This window comes from Parasteatoda tepidariorum, chromosome 1, assembly GCF_982258835.1.
Source record: "Parasteatoda tepidariorum strain Cologne lab strain chromosome 1, Ptep-v5.0, whole genome shotgun sequence".
In the NCBI taxonomy this organism is placed as follows: domain Eukaryota; kingdom Metazoa; phylum Arthropoda; class Arachnida; order Araneae; family Theridiidae; genus Parasteatoda; species Parasteatoda tepidariorum.
In genome coordinates this window covers 22,677,883-22,697,198 of record NC_141755.1, presented here as the reverse complement: position 1 = coordinate 22,697,198, position 19,316 = coordinate 22,677,883, and the positions used below count along the sequence as shown (strand labels likewise).

Here is a 19,316-nt window from a genome sequence, read left to right as displayed (position 1 = left end):
ATAAATAAACGTTTTGCTTGAAATAAGCATATTATAATTTGTATCATCCAATTTCCATATTATAAAAAAATTATGAAAAAATATAAATAAAAGCAAAGATAATATTTTTTGCTTAATTTATAACGATTCTCAACTAATCCGTTGTCAATTTGTACATCTAATCTTTTGTCAAATTTGAAATCAAACCAACTCTGCTACTTCACATTGTCTATTTTCATTTTGTTTAAGATTTAGTATTATGAATTTTTGACTATTTTAAACAATGTTTTCTCAAATATTTATAATTTAGCTCCTATTTGTACAACACTTAATAATAATAAGAAAAAAACTAAGATTTAAAAATAATAATAAATGAATACAAAATATTGATCTTTCCACAACCAATGTTTTGATACTTGCATAATTCACAAAATTAAATCTGAAATGCACTTTATTTAAAATAATTGCATATTTGAAAAGCTGAGGTGAAAATTGAAAAGCAAAGTAACGATAACCGACATTTTCACCGAAAGCGGTCGGCGCCTATTAAAATCACACATTCGATTTTATAAAACGGTTGATTTTATCTATATTGGAATGCCAATCTATGATTAAAAAAATTAAAACGAAGAGAAAAAAATGTTTAACTTAGTTTCTTAAAGTTTAAGTCTCAAAAGTTAAACCTAAGCTAAATCGATTACTATATTTATATTTTATTTTCACTGAATTATTGGCATTTTAATTGAAGATTAGCTACATGTTTACATTTACAGAAGGGTTTTAAGATATCAGCATATCTGTCTGATTATCAAAATTTAAAAGTAAAGATTCAACATGGTTGGACAGCTTGTATTTTTTTAAAAATTTATAATATATTCCATTTTTGCTGCTGTGAAGTTACTTTTAAACGAATCAAGCGCTTCTCTGATATTTGTTGAAGATTATAACTTAAAGAATGAGTGATGATCATATAGGCTTTTCTAAAACTTTTCTTAATTCATAAACAGTTCTCATTTGTATTCCTTTACGCTCACTGTTTAATAATTCTTTAAATCTCTCACTTCTATTTGCAAATTGATTTTAAAAAGCGGAAGATTTTATAATCCAGTGTAAAGGTGGTCACTCCTTGAACTATAGGGGGTAATCTCAATCTGGGATATATATGGTCCCAATAGTTTGGTTAGGAGAGCGTTCCTAAGTTTGAGCATTTTACTCAAAATTTTACTTTTTGAGTATTTCTCTATATCTCGACAACTTTTTAAGCGAATTGAAAAACTTCTTCTACGTTATTATAAAATTAATTTATCCAAAGATAATCCCTTGCAAAAAATAATTTTTAATAATTGTTTAGCGTTTTATTTAATAATAGTCGAAAAAATTGGAATTGTAAGGTATACAATTCCTCATATCATTTTAGAGAACTAAATTTTACATGGTAATCTGAAATATAATAAATCAAAAATATAATTTTTTATAGTATTTAAAATCAAAATTGATCAAATAGTTTCCGAGAAATCCAATCTTAAATACATTACTTCGAAATCGAATTTTAACGAAGTCTTGTAAAGATTCGAAAAAGTGGCGTATCATATTACCTCAAGGCCTTCAATTTTAGTTTATAAAATGTCAAGTATGTTCTTTTTATGTCTATTGCCTACAGATTTGTAAAACTTATTGACCATATTCTTCCAACATGAAATATTTTTTATGTTCGTTACTTAGGTTCTTTACCAACAATGTCATTAAGAGCAGAAAGTGTGTCGAAATGTTATTATAAAAAAAGTTATATTTTCTCTTTTAAATGCTGATATATGCATTTATTTTATTTTATTTCTTATACATATTTAATTTTCTAGGCTATTAACTTGCTTTTGGATTCATTGACTGTACAAGATACTTGGAGACAAATGAGAAATCTCGGCTCTTGGGAGCTGATGTGGTGTTACAGGTAAAACTAAAAATCTGAAAATATTTAAAAATAATTGGTTGACAAAAGCATGAATAAAAGTAAAAACGTTAAAAAAATAACGGGCTAGCAAAGAGCATGAATAAAATAAAATAAACACATGAAGAGATAAATAAAAAAATAAAAGCAGACGATAAAATTAGAATAAAATTTTTTAGAACAACAGAGTTGTTGATTTTTTTAGAGATTAATTTTCGTTGTGGAATTTGTGGTTTCTTATAGCCCGTTACGGGCTTTTCTAGTTTGCTTTATAATATTTTAACTATCCCGTTACGGGTACTTCATATTTGTTACTGTTTGTGTGTTTGTGATTAAAAGTTTTTTTATTAAAAAAAACTGAACTGTTATTTATATAGCTTATGATACGTTACAGTAGCTAAAACTAATATATCTTTATGCCCGCTAACATTTTTCATTATAAAAATTTGTCTCATTGTGGATTTTACATACAATATCAAAAGAGCCTTTGTGGCTCAAGGAATAGAGCGTTCTCATCCCAATAAGGTTCGAATTCCAGCGATGGCTGATTGATATAAATTACGCTCCCGGATCGCACCGTCTACAGTGCTGACGTATAATCCTTAGTGATAAACGGATCTGTTGCTGTAGTTGTAGTTCATTAACGTCGCACTAGAGCTGCACAATGGGCTATTGGCGACGGTCTGGGAAACATCCCTGAGGATGATCCGAAAACATGCCATGACAATTTTGATCCTCTGCAGAGGGGATGGCACTTCTGCTTCGGTAGCCCAACGACCTGCATGCGAAATCAAGCACTTTTCTGTAGAACAGTTTAACGAGGACCAATACCGCACACCCTCTATCCCTACGCAGACTGAACCAAGTGGTCACCCGCCCGCACACTGACCGTAGCCAGTGATGCTTGACTTCGGTGATCTGCTGGGAACCGTGAAACTGATCTTGAGTTAGAGTCCTCTTGCCGTCAGGCTAACTGTGGGAGGTTTTGGTGGTTTTTCGGGCTAGTTGCCTCAAAAAGTCTTCCGAGAAGGCAAATTTCCCCAATGTTTGATCCAGGAGATCCCTAGTCTTCTGGATTGAGTTCAAACTTGCAGGGCTACGGTGTTGAACATTGACAGTCGTTAACTCAAATTTTCAAAACTGTTCGACGACGGTTATAAAATAAAATAAAACAACATCAAAAACCACAGATGGTGCATTGTCAAATTTAAATAAAATCATTTTATTTTTAAAGGTAATAGAAACACTAAATAATGTTTATGGATTTTCAGAGATTTTTTTTCAGGGATTTTTAAGGATTTTCTGAAATTTTAGGAATTTTCAGGATTTTAATGATGGAGATTTTAAGTATTAGGATTGCTTGAGGAATAACGGAAATTTGGACGGCATGCATGTGATGAGAGGAAAGAATTGACTAACATAAAATCTGAAATTACGATAATTTTTTCGATTGCAATATTAAGCATATTCCATAGCTACATTTTATTTCAGAAGTGTTCTGTATTAATAAGTAGCAGAATGAATGGTTATTTATTTTTTCCAGTTTTAAGTTCGAATGGAAAAATGCACAAAAACATTTAGATTTCTTGAGAAAAGAGAGTAGATGGTCACCTGCAATTTACACTTATGCTTATGCCCTTACACTGTACATGCAGCACATAGAAGAAGGAAGGACCGATGATGAACGGCTATTAGAAATTCATGATTTAATGAGGTAAAAAATTATAATGTTTTTTGTTGTACCAATTTTATAAGCAAAATATTATTTCCTTTCTCATAAGCATTATAATACTTCATGTATAATTTCTAAATCGGTATTAAGTGAAATATTATTAAAAACTAAATAATTTAAGAGGCAAAAATTTCTTTCTGTGGAAAAAGATAAGAATTATGTAAATTTTATGAGGTTGCTCTTATATTGTTTAGCTACATTCCAATATCGGTACTTATTCCAATATCGGTACTGTTCTCATAATTAATAATTATGAGAACCGTGCATAGGAGAGTTAAATAGGCATTATATCTTTTATAGGGGCGAAAAAAATAGATTTCCCTTGATTCAGAGTTCATAAACGAGTTAATAGGTGGCAGCACGAGATATTTCAACAAAAAAGATTTAGGAGAAAATTTTCCACGTAATAGAGAAAAAGAAAAAAAAGAAAAAGAAGTAAATATATAATTATATAAAATTGCATTATTTTTTATAGTTTATTTTATTTTATACAATTTTTTTTAACAAAAACAACAATATGCAAACCAAGGTGAAATAAAAAACAGTCAACGTTTTTTCTTCTTCTATTTTTTCCGAAAGTTTATATTAATTTATTTAGCTTTTTCTATAAATAATTTGTCTGTAGCACGCAGCAACATTTTTGAAAAACGAAAGAAAATTATTTTAAAATTTCATTTACACATTTCTTTTTTATTTAATTCAAATAATAATATTTAATATATATTTTGCTTTATTTAATTTATAACCATTGATTTTTATGGTATAATAAATGCAGTCGTTTTAATTTTTTTTAAATAATTAATTAATTTAGATCCCGTTAACGTCCACCATATCAACAATATGACCCAGTGTCAAAATTTCTTTATCCATGTTTTAAAAGACACAAAAATTATAAATGAGGATTATGGACAATGTTATATAAGCATATATTTATATTTTCAGGAAAGTACCTGGTCTGAAATTGAAATTAGCAGGAAAATCTTTTCCACTTGAAAAATTTGTTGTAGCTAAAGCTAAAAAATTTGTTTCTCAGAATGATAGGCTACTATTCCCCTTTTTCGTAAGTATAGTACATTAGTGTATAACGCAAAGTGTATTAGTGTTTTGTTGGTGATCATCTGCCATAAAAAATATCTTTTCTTTCGCATGTTTTCTCTTTTTATACTATCATATTGCGGTGTATGAACGTTTATTGTAAGGTATTATCATTTTTATTTAGTTTTGTTTTATGATAAAAAATAATATTTGTAAAAAAAACCTTATTATACTGCGTTTCTTAAAAAAAATACAAAAACTACTTAGAAAATTGCTTGAAACTTTAAGATTTCTAAGATATTCAAATCGGATTTTTTTCATCGGATTTACACCGAAAAGCCATTACATTATCACCACCCTGCTAATAGTATGTACGACCACCTTTAGCCCTCAAAACTGCTAGCACCCGCCGTGGCATTGATTCCACAAGGTGCTGATAGGTAGTCTGAGGTATCTGGTACCAAACGCTCACTAACTGGTCCTGCAATTCCCTCACATTGCGAGGGGGTAGCGTGGCAGCACAAATTTGGTTTTCTAAAAAGGACCACAAATGCTCTATTGGATTAAGGTCAGGTGAATTTGGGGGCCAAGACATGACTTGAAAGTCACTGGAATGCTCCTCGAACCAATCCATGACGATTCGACCCTTATGACATGCTGCATTATCCTGTTGGTAAACACCATCCCCTGCAGGAAAAATGCCATGAATGGGTGAACCTGGTCTGCAACTATGTTCAAGTAGCTTACAGACGTCAGGGATTGCTCTATGAGGATTATGGGTCCTAATGTGCCCCATGAAAGCATTGTTCTTGGGCGAGAAACCGTGAAAACCCGGGCGAGAAACCATGAAAACCTGGGCGACCCCATTGTTATCGATAGAGGGTGGTCATAATGTAATGGCTCTTCGGTGTATGTCAAATACGATTCACTACAAAATTAGGAAGAAAAAATTTGATAGATTTTTTCCGCTCATTCGCAATATAAAAGAACCACTTTAATTATGCATATATTGCACAGTTTTCAACAATTTGTTTTTAAATTTTAAGGAAAAATTTTTCTAATTAATTTTTAATCGCTTTTAAAAATTTTGTTTAATTTTCGTGAATATTTTTCAAGTTATAGCAAATAAAACGTAATAAATAAAAAAGAATTATTTTTTTTTATAAAAATGTCCATATTTCCACAAATATTTAAACTTCGCATAAAATTTTTTGTGCATTTGCTGAGTATAATAACCAAAGTAATTGTTGCAAGTTTCATATTTATTGTTTCATTTTTTGGAATAGGATATTCAAAAATACTATTTTAATTTGTAATTTATTGTTGGTCCCTCAAACGTTTAAAAGTAAACTTAGTATGAGTAACTTAGTAACTAGAGTAACTTAGTAACTAGATTTAGTAGCAAGTAAACTTAGTAATTAGATAAGTATGAGAAATCGCATGATCTAAACACTTATAAAGTTAGAGAAAATTACTCTTCAAGTATTTCTTGAGAAATATATAAAAAAATGTTTTAGATCAGAAGTGTTTCCTTTATTTTGTCCGCTTTCTGTATGTCCATTTTGTTAAACGCAGAATTTATGCTACGTCCAATTTCAAAAATACTCAATTTGAGCATGTCCATTTTCTAAAATATGCATTTTGAGCTATGTCCATTATGTTAAAATGTAATAAAAATGTCAACAACAAAAAAATGTAATAGTATCGAAGTGTTTCCATTATTTTGTTGATTCCCACTGTTTTTATGTATAGCTGATTGAAGTTTTGTTTTTATTAAAATTAACTAGGGCTACTTTGCGTAAGTTTTCAAAAAACTGTGCACTTTTGCGTTAGTTGAAAACAGGAAAATTACCTATTGAGTTATTTTTCTGTCATGGAGTTGATCATCAAAAAAAAAAAGCAAAGAAAAAAAAGAAAGAAGGAAATATAATTTCGCAGTTAGAAAAAAAATTGTGAGGAACCTGTTCAAAAAAAGAATATGACTTGTCGATTTCTTGAGGATAAAGTTTTGAAAACAACGTCGGTCAGAGAAATGCTGAATTCAGGATAAGCCAACGATGTAGAAATTCCGTTGGTTTTCAGGTAAAAAAGCTCCACCATCACAATAAAGATAAACACCATCACAAATAAGTGACAGTTTTAGAAGGTAATGTTTCAAATGCTTTATCTTTTAGCTGCAATGAGAAGAATGCCATACAATTTTCTGCTCGGTTAGACAACGTGGACAGCGCCTGAGCTGGTACTCCTCCCTCACCAAAATTTCGTAAAACAATCAACTTCGACAAGCGACTGTCAGGATAGACTTAACGTGCACCTTGCTGCTATATGCCAGTTGTTTAGTAGAATGCTGGAATCGAACTCATGACCCCAGTTTTCCACTGTCTCCAGAATAAACATATACAAATCGCTGCTTTATTTTTATTATTTAAAACATCTGAGCACTTTTTTCTACCTGTGTCCGTGATATTTTTAAATTAAAATGTATTAGTTTTAAACCAATCAAGGTAGTAAAAACAAAGCAAGACAGGGAATAAAATTGTAACATGATTTCGTAGAAAGTACACGAAGCTTAGGAACCATTACTTTAAAAAATTGGTTTATAAATATTGGTATATTACCATAAATTTGGTAAACAACATAATTACGAAGAAACACTATGATTTATTATTTAGCGCAGACATAAAATTATTTTCTCATTACATACTTATCGTTATTTTTGAAAATGAATAGATCTAATTTGTGACATAATTTGAGAGGATAGTTAGTGATATTTTCTGACAAACTATTTTAGTAGAAATTTATGTGAGATACAGCGGCAATAATTTCAACAACACAATTATTACGTATAATTAAGTTTAGAGAAGAATTATTAGACAGCTTAATTAGCTTAAAGCTTGGCGTGACGTTATTATTCTCCTTTTATAATCCAATGGTTTACTTCGTATTTTGTATTCAAGGTTTTTGGTACAAATTTATTCACAAATCCATCTATTATCAAGTACTTTTTAAGATGTCACATACTTTCTTTATTAAAATAATATTTGAAATATTATTTAAAAGTTTATAAATGATCATTAGTATTTTAAACATGTTTTACAAGTTAAATTGATAATGATTATACTATTGGACTCCGCCCCCTGCTCGCTCACATTTCCCTAAGGATTCATCTGAACAACCTTTCCATTTTTTTTTTTTTGTGGTCTTCCTCTTGGTCTGTTTGTTGCAAGGGGTCGTATTAAAAACCCTCAATTTTGTTCGCTCTGGGTTCATTCTAATTAGTTGCCTCTCTACCCCATTCTAATTAGTTTTCTATAGATTTAATAATATCCTCTCTCTTAAAAATATTATAAATTTCGAAATTATGTCTTTTTCTCCAGATATTATTATTATCGTCGAGAAAAACTGAGATCGCTGAGATCTTCTCCTCTCTTTTTGTCAACGTCCATGTTCCTGAAGAATAAGTCAAGACAGATTTTGTACAGCATGATATTTGTCCCCTTTATTAAATCGGATTTCAATAATGATCTTAAACCGAAGAAGCAGCGATCGGTTACAATAATTCTTTTTCTGACTTCAGGACTTACGTTATTTTAATAGCGTATTTTATGGGTTTAAGTATTTTGTGAGTGATTTCCTTCTTATCAGAATATATATAGTGTTTTCTCCACAATTACCTTTTTAATACCCTTTTCTTGTTGATTTTTCCAGTGCCAAAAAGGTTTCACCCAATGAGCACACAGCCATAGAATATCTGCATCATCCGCGTATGCGTTTTTCACACTAAGTTCATTTGAAAGTTGAGTTTTAAATGTTAGGAATCAATTTCGCTTATTAATTGTTCTTAATCACTACACATTTATATAAGTAAAGAATTAGATGTGCTTATAATTGCCTTTTATATTACTTACATTAATGGAAAGTATTGATTTAGTTGTGTTTATTAGTTGTGTTCAATCTCATGCTACAGTCATCAAATTCTGATAAAGTAAGGAATCAATTGTTCTTATAATTATATGTTATATTTATCACTTTCCGATTATTCTCTCATTCACATATTGTATAAAATATGTAGGGAATCGATTATGCTTTTAAAGACCTGGTTTCTTAGGACAGGACGCCGTCAGCTGGAAATCAGCGCTAACCTTTGATTGGTCCATTTGTGACCTTGATAGTATACGTCATCGAACGCTCATCTTGAACTACAATTGCCGTCCAACTCAACTGCAGTTGGATTACAACGTGACGTTAACCACAGAAGCAATGGCGGACAACATCCAACAGCACATTGAAATCAGCCAAGATTTTGATTTTGATATTAAACATAGCTTCTTCATTAAACATAGCACTCTTCATTTAGCTCAGCTATAATGTGTTTTTTCTTGGACAAAGTCATTATTTGCTCTCTAAAACACTGGTCGACAATAACAAAATCAATATAAATTCAAAATAAATATTTGTTTACGTTATTAACGCATGCGCAATGAGAGATAATGTCTGCGTTGGACCAACTGCTCACGCTGAGCTAACAAAAAAGTATTTTTTTGGCGTCAGCTCTACGTCAACTTTCCGCTGACGCCCAGATAAGGCGCTAGTTCTAAGAAACCAGGCCTTGAGCTAACAAACCAGTATTTTGTTGGCGTCAGCGGGACGTTGACGTCACGCCGACGCCCAGATAAGGCGCTTGTCCTAAGAAACCAGACCTTAAGGTGTTGAAAAGAATAGTTATTCAGAATTTAGATATTACCAAAGACTATTGTTATTATTACAGATAATGTTGAGTTGACTCCATCGTAACATATTTTAAAGGATTTGTAAAAAAAAAATTAAAAAAAGTACAAATCTTGCGCTAGATAAGGGGTACTCAAACTAATATTCTGTTAATCTTATTCTGAAATATGGTCTTATTTGATGTAACGTAAAAATACAAGCTCTCTTACAAGAATACTGTAATTAGATAGTTACAAGAATACTGTAATTAGATAGTTACAAGAATACTGTAATTAGATAGTTACATAGAATACTGTAATTAGATAGTTACAAGAATACTGTAATTAGATAGTTACAAGAATACTGTAATTAGATAGTTACATAGAATACTGTAATTAGATTACATGGAATACTGTAATTAGATTCACGAATACTGTAATGTTATATGTTGATTTTCAAATGTATACTCTTTAATACTAATCCTTGCAATCAAGTCGCAAAAAAATTTACTTTTTTCTTTTTATAATTTTAGGAAATGATGTACGTTTTTAACGTGTTTCCAATGTTTCGAAACCGTCCAGAAATTATGCGAAAAATATTGTGCATTTTGGAGAAAGACTCCCCACAACTTAACGCTGGTCAAGGTAAAGCGGAAGAAATTATCAAAATGTTTCAGTGAAAATATTATTTTCTTGCATGCATTTACTGTTGCTTCATTATAAACATTTATCGTATTTCTTTTTAAAATGTGAAATGTCTAAGTCAAATATCTTTTTTAAGTAGGGGAGAGGGGGGCACATGTGAACAGGGGGCACATGTGAACATGGTATGTTTTACCAATATGATTTGAAATAAAAAATCTCGAAAAATTTTCAATTGATGGCAGTACTAGTCCTACCTCTCTGAAAAACTTTCAGAACAATGAGACATTTTGTTGGTCTATTCTGACAATTTCTTTGTATCAGCTGGTGTTGCATATATTATAATCGCTCGCTTCTCCAAGTGAAAGCATAATATAAATCAACTAATAAACTAAAATTAACTATTGCAGATCATTATATGAACATTCAGGTAAGTTTATGACAATTATTCTTTTTTTTTACTCAATTAAAAGTTCTTTATTTTTCAAGTTAGGTTTAAGAAGGATGATGGGGGCACTTGTGAACAAAACATCTGGGGCAGATGTGAACAGTTCACAAGTGCCCCTACATAGTATTAAGATTATTATCCTCATGATATTATAAGTTTAAAAAATATGTATGCATTTAAAATTATCATTATTTAATTTTCCATAATTAATTTATTAATTTTTCCTTTAAATTTTTTTTATTTTATTAAATGGCTGATCGCGCATTACGCATATTAACTGATACACCTGAGAAAATAGAATTGTTAAAGCTACAAATGAAAAAGAGAGAAAAAATGAAAAAAAAAAGCATGAAAGAGTATTAGAGAAGAAAGAAAAAGGCCCATTACAACACCCGTGGAACATGAAGTTGCGAAAAACCCAATTACGGATAAATTATTGTACAGCTGAAAAATTATTTTCTTATTGACAGTACTGTTGTACAATTTAAATTCACATAGTAAGCTACAACCCCCTCAGTATAATGCGTATCTATATCTGTTATATTAAAGATTTTTTTTCTTTGAAATATGATGATTGCTTTGTGTTTTTAATCTTGTTCATATGTGCCCCAGGCCTGTTCACATGTGCCCCCAATAGGGGCACATGTGAACAATTGAAGTCATTTTTCTAAAATATTATAAAGTAAAGAAATATTTTATTGAAAAATCTCAAAAAATTCCACAAGACAAAGAAAATACTATTTAAACATACGGACTTTTTTACTATGAAAAATTGATGATATTTTTCGAAAAGTGAAGAAATAAAAAAATTTGTTCACATGTGCCCCCCTCTCCCCTATGTGTATTTAACAACTTATTTGCTTTCGTCCTTAAACTCTTTAAACAATGAATTACGTGACGTTAAACAGTTGATAAGGAATGTATATTTTTTAGCCTGGGATAAAGTAGTTTGAAGTTTTGATTCCAAAAAACGTTAAATAACCCAGAAAAATTTTGATTTATAGTTGCCGATAACTTTCCCGCTGTGCCCGATTATTTTTTTTTTACATCAGTAACTTCAATGAACAGTGCATTGAAAAATATATAAATAAATAAACGGACCATTCCGAATAGATTTTGATCTAATGATTGGTTCGGTGATTGGTTCTTTAGTTCTAGTACTCAAGCGTAATGATTCGAGAAAGTGACTTCAAGTATGCTAATTAATTAATGCAGACGATTTGTCGTATTTTTAAATTTGATTTCTCAGGAACTGTTCGGCAGATTTCGGTCATATTTTATATTTTGCCATGTAAAATTACATTCTTTAAAATGGTGTAAAAATTGTATACTTTACAATTCAAACTATTTTCGATAAATATTAAGTGAAATATTAAAAGTAATAAATATTTTCTAAACGTTACTTTTTGCATAGAATTATTTTTGAATAAACGAATGAATGGCTAGGTGCAAAATTTTTTCAATTCGCTTAAAAAGTTCTCGAGATATGGCGAAATACGCAAAAAATAAAATCAGCATTAAGGGTTCCAAACTTTGGACTGGTCTCCTGATCAAGCTATTGGAACCATATTTCCCATATTGCGGCTACTCCCTATATTTTGGGGATCAGAAATCCATATCCGTCGGAAAAAAAGGTATTTAGAGAAAATACGCTTTTGTGTACGATTTTGCAACTTAAAATATCATCTGCACTAATTAATTAGCATATTTGAGGTCACTTTCTCACAAATAAGACTGATTCCTGGAGCGTGAAGATCCGATCATTAGATCAAAAGTTAATTACGGCAGACCATTTTTTGCACATTGTACATTAAATGTTTTAAAGGCAATAGCTCTTTTCTTGTGCTTTAATGAATGTGAGAAGAATAAGATAAGTGAAAATTTCAGATGTACTAGAAAATCAGAAATTTAATCATAAATTTTAGTGAGTTGGGATTTTGTCGAAGTTCATAGCTTTTAAATTAATCCATATAGATACTTATAGGTTTTTCATATAAAAATATACCTCGAAAGAGTTTTAAATTTCACAATAAAAATAATAATAATCATCATCATAGTTGGCTAGACAGCCCAATGTGAGCCAGTGTCTTCCTCTGAAGATTTCTCCATGACGACTTCCGATTTATCTTTGATCTCCAATTTTTTTCATTAATTGCGAGAAAATCTGACTCCACTGAGTCAGTCCATCTCAACCGTGGCCTTCCTCGCTTTCTTTTTCCAATGGGTCTAAAAAGCAGTATCTTTTTTATCGTGTTGTCGTCACTTATTCGAATCACGTGCAATGATAATAATAATAATGATAATTCAACTTGTTTTTATCTATTCGTTTCTTTGCATCGAAAAACGCATAACATTAACTTTCTTCAACCATATTTTTTGATAGATCTAATAAGTGAAGTGGTGGAAGATTATTGCTTATCCTTACTTCTGAAAGCAGTATGTTGCAAAATACTGGGCGATACAGAATCAGCATGTACTTATTTAAAAGAGTTACTCAAATAGTAAGTACAATTCTGAAATTCCCATTCAATTAATTAATTGTACATACAATTTTACTAAAGATATTTTTCTGTCATAGTGAAAACCATCTCACTGATGACATCTATTTGGCAACATATGCTATGGCTGAAATGGGCTATATGGCTATGGACAGAGGACAATACGAAGAAGCCGTACAGTGGTTAGATAAATCATGGTAATTTATTTTAACTAATTTAATTACAGTTTTTTTTATTAATCTAGGCCCATATAGCATACATGGTGTAATCGCTGACAACCTTGCTTAAGAAGGTTTAAGTCATCCCATCCCTTCTTCTACAGAGCTGACCCACCTAGGGATACTTTTCCGAATAAAAGCACAAAATTGGAAATCCTGGTTGTCACCTCCCCAACATCACTGGTTTATGGGTAGGTAACCGGATTTATTTCGAACACTTCCTTGCGATCGGAGGTCCAACACCAGTCTCTCTCTTCTCGCCAGCGGCCACATTAAGCGCCTACTATATTCTGAGGGCAGAAAGACCTACTGTCAATGCCTGCATTACTATACCTGAACACATCTTAGACAGATCCTGACTTTTATGGGAAGACATCTATACTTCCCCTTGAGCCGTGACGGTCCAGGGGATGGAGCATTCGCCTTTTAAAGAGGTGAACCAGGTTCGAATCCCAGCGATGGCTGGTCGAAACCAAATTCCGCATCCGCTGAAGCAGTGCTGGCGTAAAATATCCTCAATGGTAGACGGATCATGGGTTAGAGTCTCCTTGCCGTTAGGCTAACCATAGGAGGTTTTCGTGGTTTTCCTTTCCATGCAACATAAATGCGGGTTAGTTCCATAAAAAAGTCCTCTACGAAGGCAAATTGCTCCCAAAACTTGACCCAGGAGTTGTCATCCCTTGCCTTCTGGATTGGGTTCAGAATTACTAGGCTACGGAGTCGAACAATAGTTGTCGTAAACCCCTTAAATTGGGTCGGCTGTTCAACGACGGTTATAAAATATATTTCCCCTCTCTGGTTATTGATATTAAGCCTGATAATGAATTTACAGAGCTGATTTGACTCCGTCAGGCTGGATTAGAGATTAGTGACAGCAACAACACAGATGGTGTTCTGGAATGATCACATTCAAAATATATTTTTGGACTCCTTTGTCAAAAATAAAGTCAAGAAAGTCTATACAAATTATTAGTTTTTGCAAGTCAATATTTCAACGAAATAAAAACGTCATCAAAATCAATCAAATTACTATTGAGGAAGAAAGGTCAGAAGACATCAAAACATGTTGGTTGCTGAAGGAAACAAATAACAGTTGGGAGGAGATTGTTAGAAACCCTTCCAAGTTTCGTTTGACTATCTGACTGGTTGTGATGTTTACTGTCTTTTGTCTTCTTTGCTAGTGTTTCGATAGCGTTTCTTCTGCTAATAATTCGTTAACGTTACAATAATATTTTATTTATTTTATTTATTAAGGATTTTAAAAGTGCATTTTAAGTTACTTTCTTTCCTTCATTTAAAGCTTTTTTTTTCTTCTGGAAAAATCTTTCTCGTTGATCTTAATCTTAATAAATCTTAATTAGTATGAATTTGCAAATTGATTTAGCAACACCTTTTCGACTTATTGTTAACATTTTCACGTACTGGACATTTTTATAATTTAACAGAATGATCGAAAATGCAATAATCAATTAGTGCTAACTATAAATTAAGTTACGCACTGGGAACATTAATCTCAAAGAAAGACAAAGAAATTTAGACGCAAAGACGTGCTTTCATTGAATAAACATGCCTTTTATTCGAAGAATTTAGAATAGCGTTCCTCAAAATATAAAGAGGAGAGAGATGAATCCGTTAATTGCAATTTGGAAGATTTTTAAATTGTTATTTCTTTTTAAATAGTCTACCAATTTATTTCAAATTTTAGATGTATTTCAGTTTTAAGTACGTAGTTTTATATGATAAAAAAATGTTTTTACTTGATAATTGAAACTTTTTAAATATTTATAAGCCCAACTAGTTTCATAGAAATAACGTGAAAATAACATTAAGGAGTTTAACAATGGATCACTTTCCTAACATCACATTGGGAACACATTTTTATTTACGGAATTAGTTCCAGAAATATGGTGCAAAATGTGAAAAAATAATATTAGGGATTTTAAGCATAAGATTGATTTCTTAACCACACATTGGGACCCCATTTTTATATACGCAATTATTCCAGAAAGATAGTGTAAAATGTGAAAATAGCATTAAGGAGTTGAAACACTGGATCGCTTTGTTAAGGAACCACATATTTTTATTCAATAGGGCGAAGTGTGATAACAACAATAAGGAGTTTATCAATGGACTACACATTGGGACCACATTTTTTAACGCAATTAGTTCCCGACATATAGTGTAAAATATGCAAATAATATCAAGTAATTTAAAAACTGGACCATTATCTTGAAAACCTCAGTGGGGCCACATTTTCATTCGTTTTATTACAGAGATACAATGTAAAATGCAAAAAAAAAGTCAAGTGGTGTAAACACTGAACAGCTTTCATAAAAACCACATTAAGGCCACATTTTCATCCGTTTTATTAGTTTCAAAAATTAAGATATAGTGTAAAATATGGAAATAGCATTAAGAATTTTAAACAATAGACTGCTTTCTTAATCACGCATTGAGGTTACTTTTTTATTTAGGGAATTGGTTCCAGAGAAATAGGGTAAAATATGAAAATAACATTAAGGAGTCTAAACACTGGATCGCTTTCCTAATAACACATTGGGATCATATTTGTTTTACGTAATTCATTTCAGACTTATAGTGTAAAATTTGAAAATAACATTAAGGAGTCTAAACACTGGATTGCTTTCTTAATAACACATTGGGATCATATTTGTTTTACGTAATACATTTCAGATTTATAGTGTAAAATTTGAAAATAACATTAAGGAGTCTAAACACTGGATCGCTTTCTTAATAACACATTGGGATCATATTTGTTTTACGTAATTCATTTTAGACTTATAGTGTAAAACTTGAAAATAACATTAAGGAGTCTAAACACTGGATCGCTTTCTTAATAACACATTGGGATCACATTTGTTTTACGTAATTCATTTCAGACTTATAGTGTAAAATTTGAAAATACATTAAGGGGTTTAAACACTGGATCTCCTTTTTAACGAATCACATATTTTCACCCAATTACATCTCGAGAAATTGGGCTAAATGTGAAAATAAAATTAATAAATTTAAACATTGAAGCGTTCTCTTAATCGTACATTGAGTCCACATTCTTTTACACAATTATAGTGTAAAATATGCAAATAACATCAAGTAGTTTAAACATTAGGCCGTTTTCTAAAAAACCACAGTGGGGGCACGTTTTTATTCTTTTTATTTGTTTCAGAGATATTGAGTTAAATATGAAAATAAAACCAAGAGGTTTAAACACTGAACCGCTTTCTTAAAAAACCACATCGTTTTATTAGTTTCAAATGTGACATAGGGATACATTAAGGAATTAAAACACTGGACCTCTCGTCTAACCATATGTTGTGGTTATATTTTCGAGATAATCCAATTTCGTGCTTAATTCTTCAGAATGCTTTATTTTCCATTGTTTTCACAAAGGGTATATTTTTATATCTACAAAATTAATTTTAACGATTTAAAAGTATCTGTATCATGCTCATCGTTGATAAACTAGCTATATTTCAAATTTTATATAAAATTTAGTTCTTTTTTTTTCCTTCAAAAATGTTTTTATGTGTTTTCAGCCACGCGCACACAGACTATCATCTGGAATCATTCCTCCACTACCGAATCCACGCTGCCATTCGCCATATACAAACTCTGAGCTCACTTTTGGAACGGACCCACCTGACAGAAGACATCCAAAAGAATAAAGAGAGTGGATTGTACACTTGTTCCATGAGCCCCTCCAAGCAGAATGGTTCCATAAATATTTATGACTCGCCTGTGCCACCTTCCGTGACTTCGTAGTCGCGCACGTTTGCTCCAGTGTCATGACATAAACATTCCGAAATGTACATTCCTTGCAGAGATTGTGTTTTTGACAAGTTGAGAACTGTGACGAAGTTTTTCCTTCAGTGCTGTGCTTGGCGACATATCTGTATTACCCCTCCTATGCGTACATAATATAAAATATTTTATTCGCCAAAGAAGAATACTCTATCCTTCAGAAAAAAATATTTTGTGTTCTTTGGACTGGAGTATTCTGAAATTTTTTTTATTACTGATATACCGAAATACATTTAGCGAAAATTCAAAACTTAGCTATTTTTTTTCAAAAGAATATGAATAATTTAACTGAAGCTTTATTTCAGAAAGTTTCATTTTAAACATATACTACTACGTTTTTGTATGCATATTATAGATTTAAAAAGAGTAATTTCCAATAAAACAACTCTGAATGAAATTTTCAGTCCGAACACAAATTAGAAACGGCGATCATAATATAAGCAACGGTATTGATGAGATATACCTCTTAGAAGATCATTTTTAGCTATCTATTTCAAAACTCTGCTTAGAAAACCAGATAATTTATAATCATCAAGTTCAAAATATATCTGTAAAGTTCACCACCAGATGGCGCGGGTAACCGTGAAAAGCAAAATAGCAACGTTTTCAAAATATTCACAATTTGCAGCAACCACATGGTGCAGTATTAGGACGAAATTAACAGACGCCCGTACGAATATTTCAATTTAAAAGATTCAACAAATTGTAGAAAACATTGTTATAATGTATTTTCAATTAGCAAGGCCATCTTTTGATGAACTTATAAACTAACTTTGAAACTCGATAAAAATAAGTCCGTAATTTCTTCTTTCCAATGACAGGTAAAATAAAATTTGTCTGTTGATTAAATTTATTTTCGTTATAAATGAATATTGAAGTACGTCAGACGTATGCAAAAGTTCATCAAAAGTATAAAAAATTTGAAGCAGAACATCTTCTGACCAATTTGCAGCTAGATGATAAATTATAAGTAACGCATGCCCACCTACCCCAGAAGGCTTTCAAACACATAATATCTTTCAGGAATCGTATGTGTGACAGACGCTACTCTTCACTGATGAGGAATTGATCTTCAATGAAGAATTAATTTTGGGGAAACAATTGGTTAAAGATATCTGCAAATATGTTATATAACTAGACACTTTTTTTATTTAACCTAAATGCAAAACTATCAATCTTTTCTTCCAATAAGATTTTTGCATTAAGTTTATAAGCAGTTCTTAGTAAACCCAATATAATAAAAATATTATTAATTATTTCATTGTAATTCAAAAAATTTGACTGTTCGCCAACAAAAACAAAACCTTTATTTAACCCTTTTCCGTAAGAAAACAGAAACTTACAAATTTTTAGGAAACCTCAAATTTTAAAATACTTAATAGAAAAATGTTTAAAATGTGTTCATCAAAACTTTGTGATTCGTCCAAAATATAACAGTAATTTTCACCTTTTTCATCTTATTTATAATATCTGCAATGTTTTCATTGCTTACATTTAAACTCCCTTAAAGCTTTGTTTACGTATTAAAACGTTAAAACATTGCAATGTGTGTCTTGTATGCAAATTTAAATTTTTTTTAATAAGTTTCTTAATTACAGGAACTATTTGAAATACGTGTTAATATATTAATACCATAACACTATTTTTAAAACTGAATTAACACCTTAAAAAACTACCGAGAATTAATCATGAAAAAAGATAAGGTATTATTTAATAAAACGTGATTCATCTTCACCAACTTGTTTTATTTTATATCTTTTTAATCTTATTTCAAAAAGCATTAAAGTGTCAAAAAAGTTTTCGATTCTGAGCATAAAATAGTTTTTTTATACGAATTAAAAAAATGTGATGGTAGTATCTTTAAATATGCATGTCGTTTATACGTTGTTGTTGTGTGTACATTGTAAAATATATACCATTTTGTATGTTTATAGATTGCAAAATATAATATAGTTATAATCTCATAGTCAACTGGATTAAATGTATTGTTTTTACTAAATAAATTTATATTTACAGAAAAAAAAAGTATCTGTTTATATTTATCGAAGGAGTATTTGTTAACATGAAAAATCAATCTTAAACTGCAAGTTTAACTAAAATGTTTTAAGTTGGGTTCGTGAAAATAGACCATTGAGCATCTACCGGATCCGGTCAGTTGCCAGCTCATTTGCTTGCGAAGTACGTTCGTATAGTTTGTCTAAAATAAGTACTCCTCCAGATAGTCGTCTGGACCTGTGGCGGTGACTATGGTAACAAGGTATGACTATTTAAAGTAGGGGTGCGGGGTCACT

The 19,316-nt window shown here is 31.0% G+C and overlaps 1 protein-coding gene across 1 annotated transcript in view; it reads left to right on the top strand.

Annotated features, from left to right (window-relative positions):
• LOC107450847 (tetratricopeptide repeat protein 39B-like) overlaps window positions 1–19,050 on the top strand; it is a 101,431-nt gene extending 82,381 nt beyond the window's left edge. Inside the window, exons 12-18 of the mRNA XM_087160309.1 lie at window positions 1,836–1,927; window positions 3,468–3,638; window positions 4,599–4,716; window positions 9,931–10,042; window positions 12,871–12,988; window positions 13,066–13,182; window positions 16,761–19,050. Of these exons, the coding sequence (XP_087016435.1) occupies window positions 1,836–1,927; window positions 3,468–3,638; window positions 4,599–4,716; window positions 9,931–10,042; window positions 12,871–12,988; window positions 13,066–13,182; window positions 16,761–16,986 (954 nt within the window). The 3' untranslated portion in view covers window positions 16,987–19,050. The remainder of the gene's footprint in view (window positions 1–1,835; window positions 1,928–3,467; window positions 3,639–4,598; window positions 4,717–9,930; window positions 10,043–12,870; window positions 12,989–13,065; window positions 13,183–16,760) is intronic.
• Window positions 19,051–19,316: the final 266 nt, after the last annotated feature.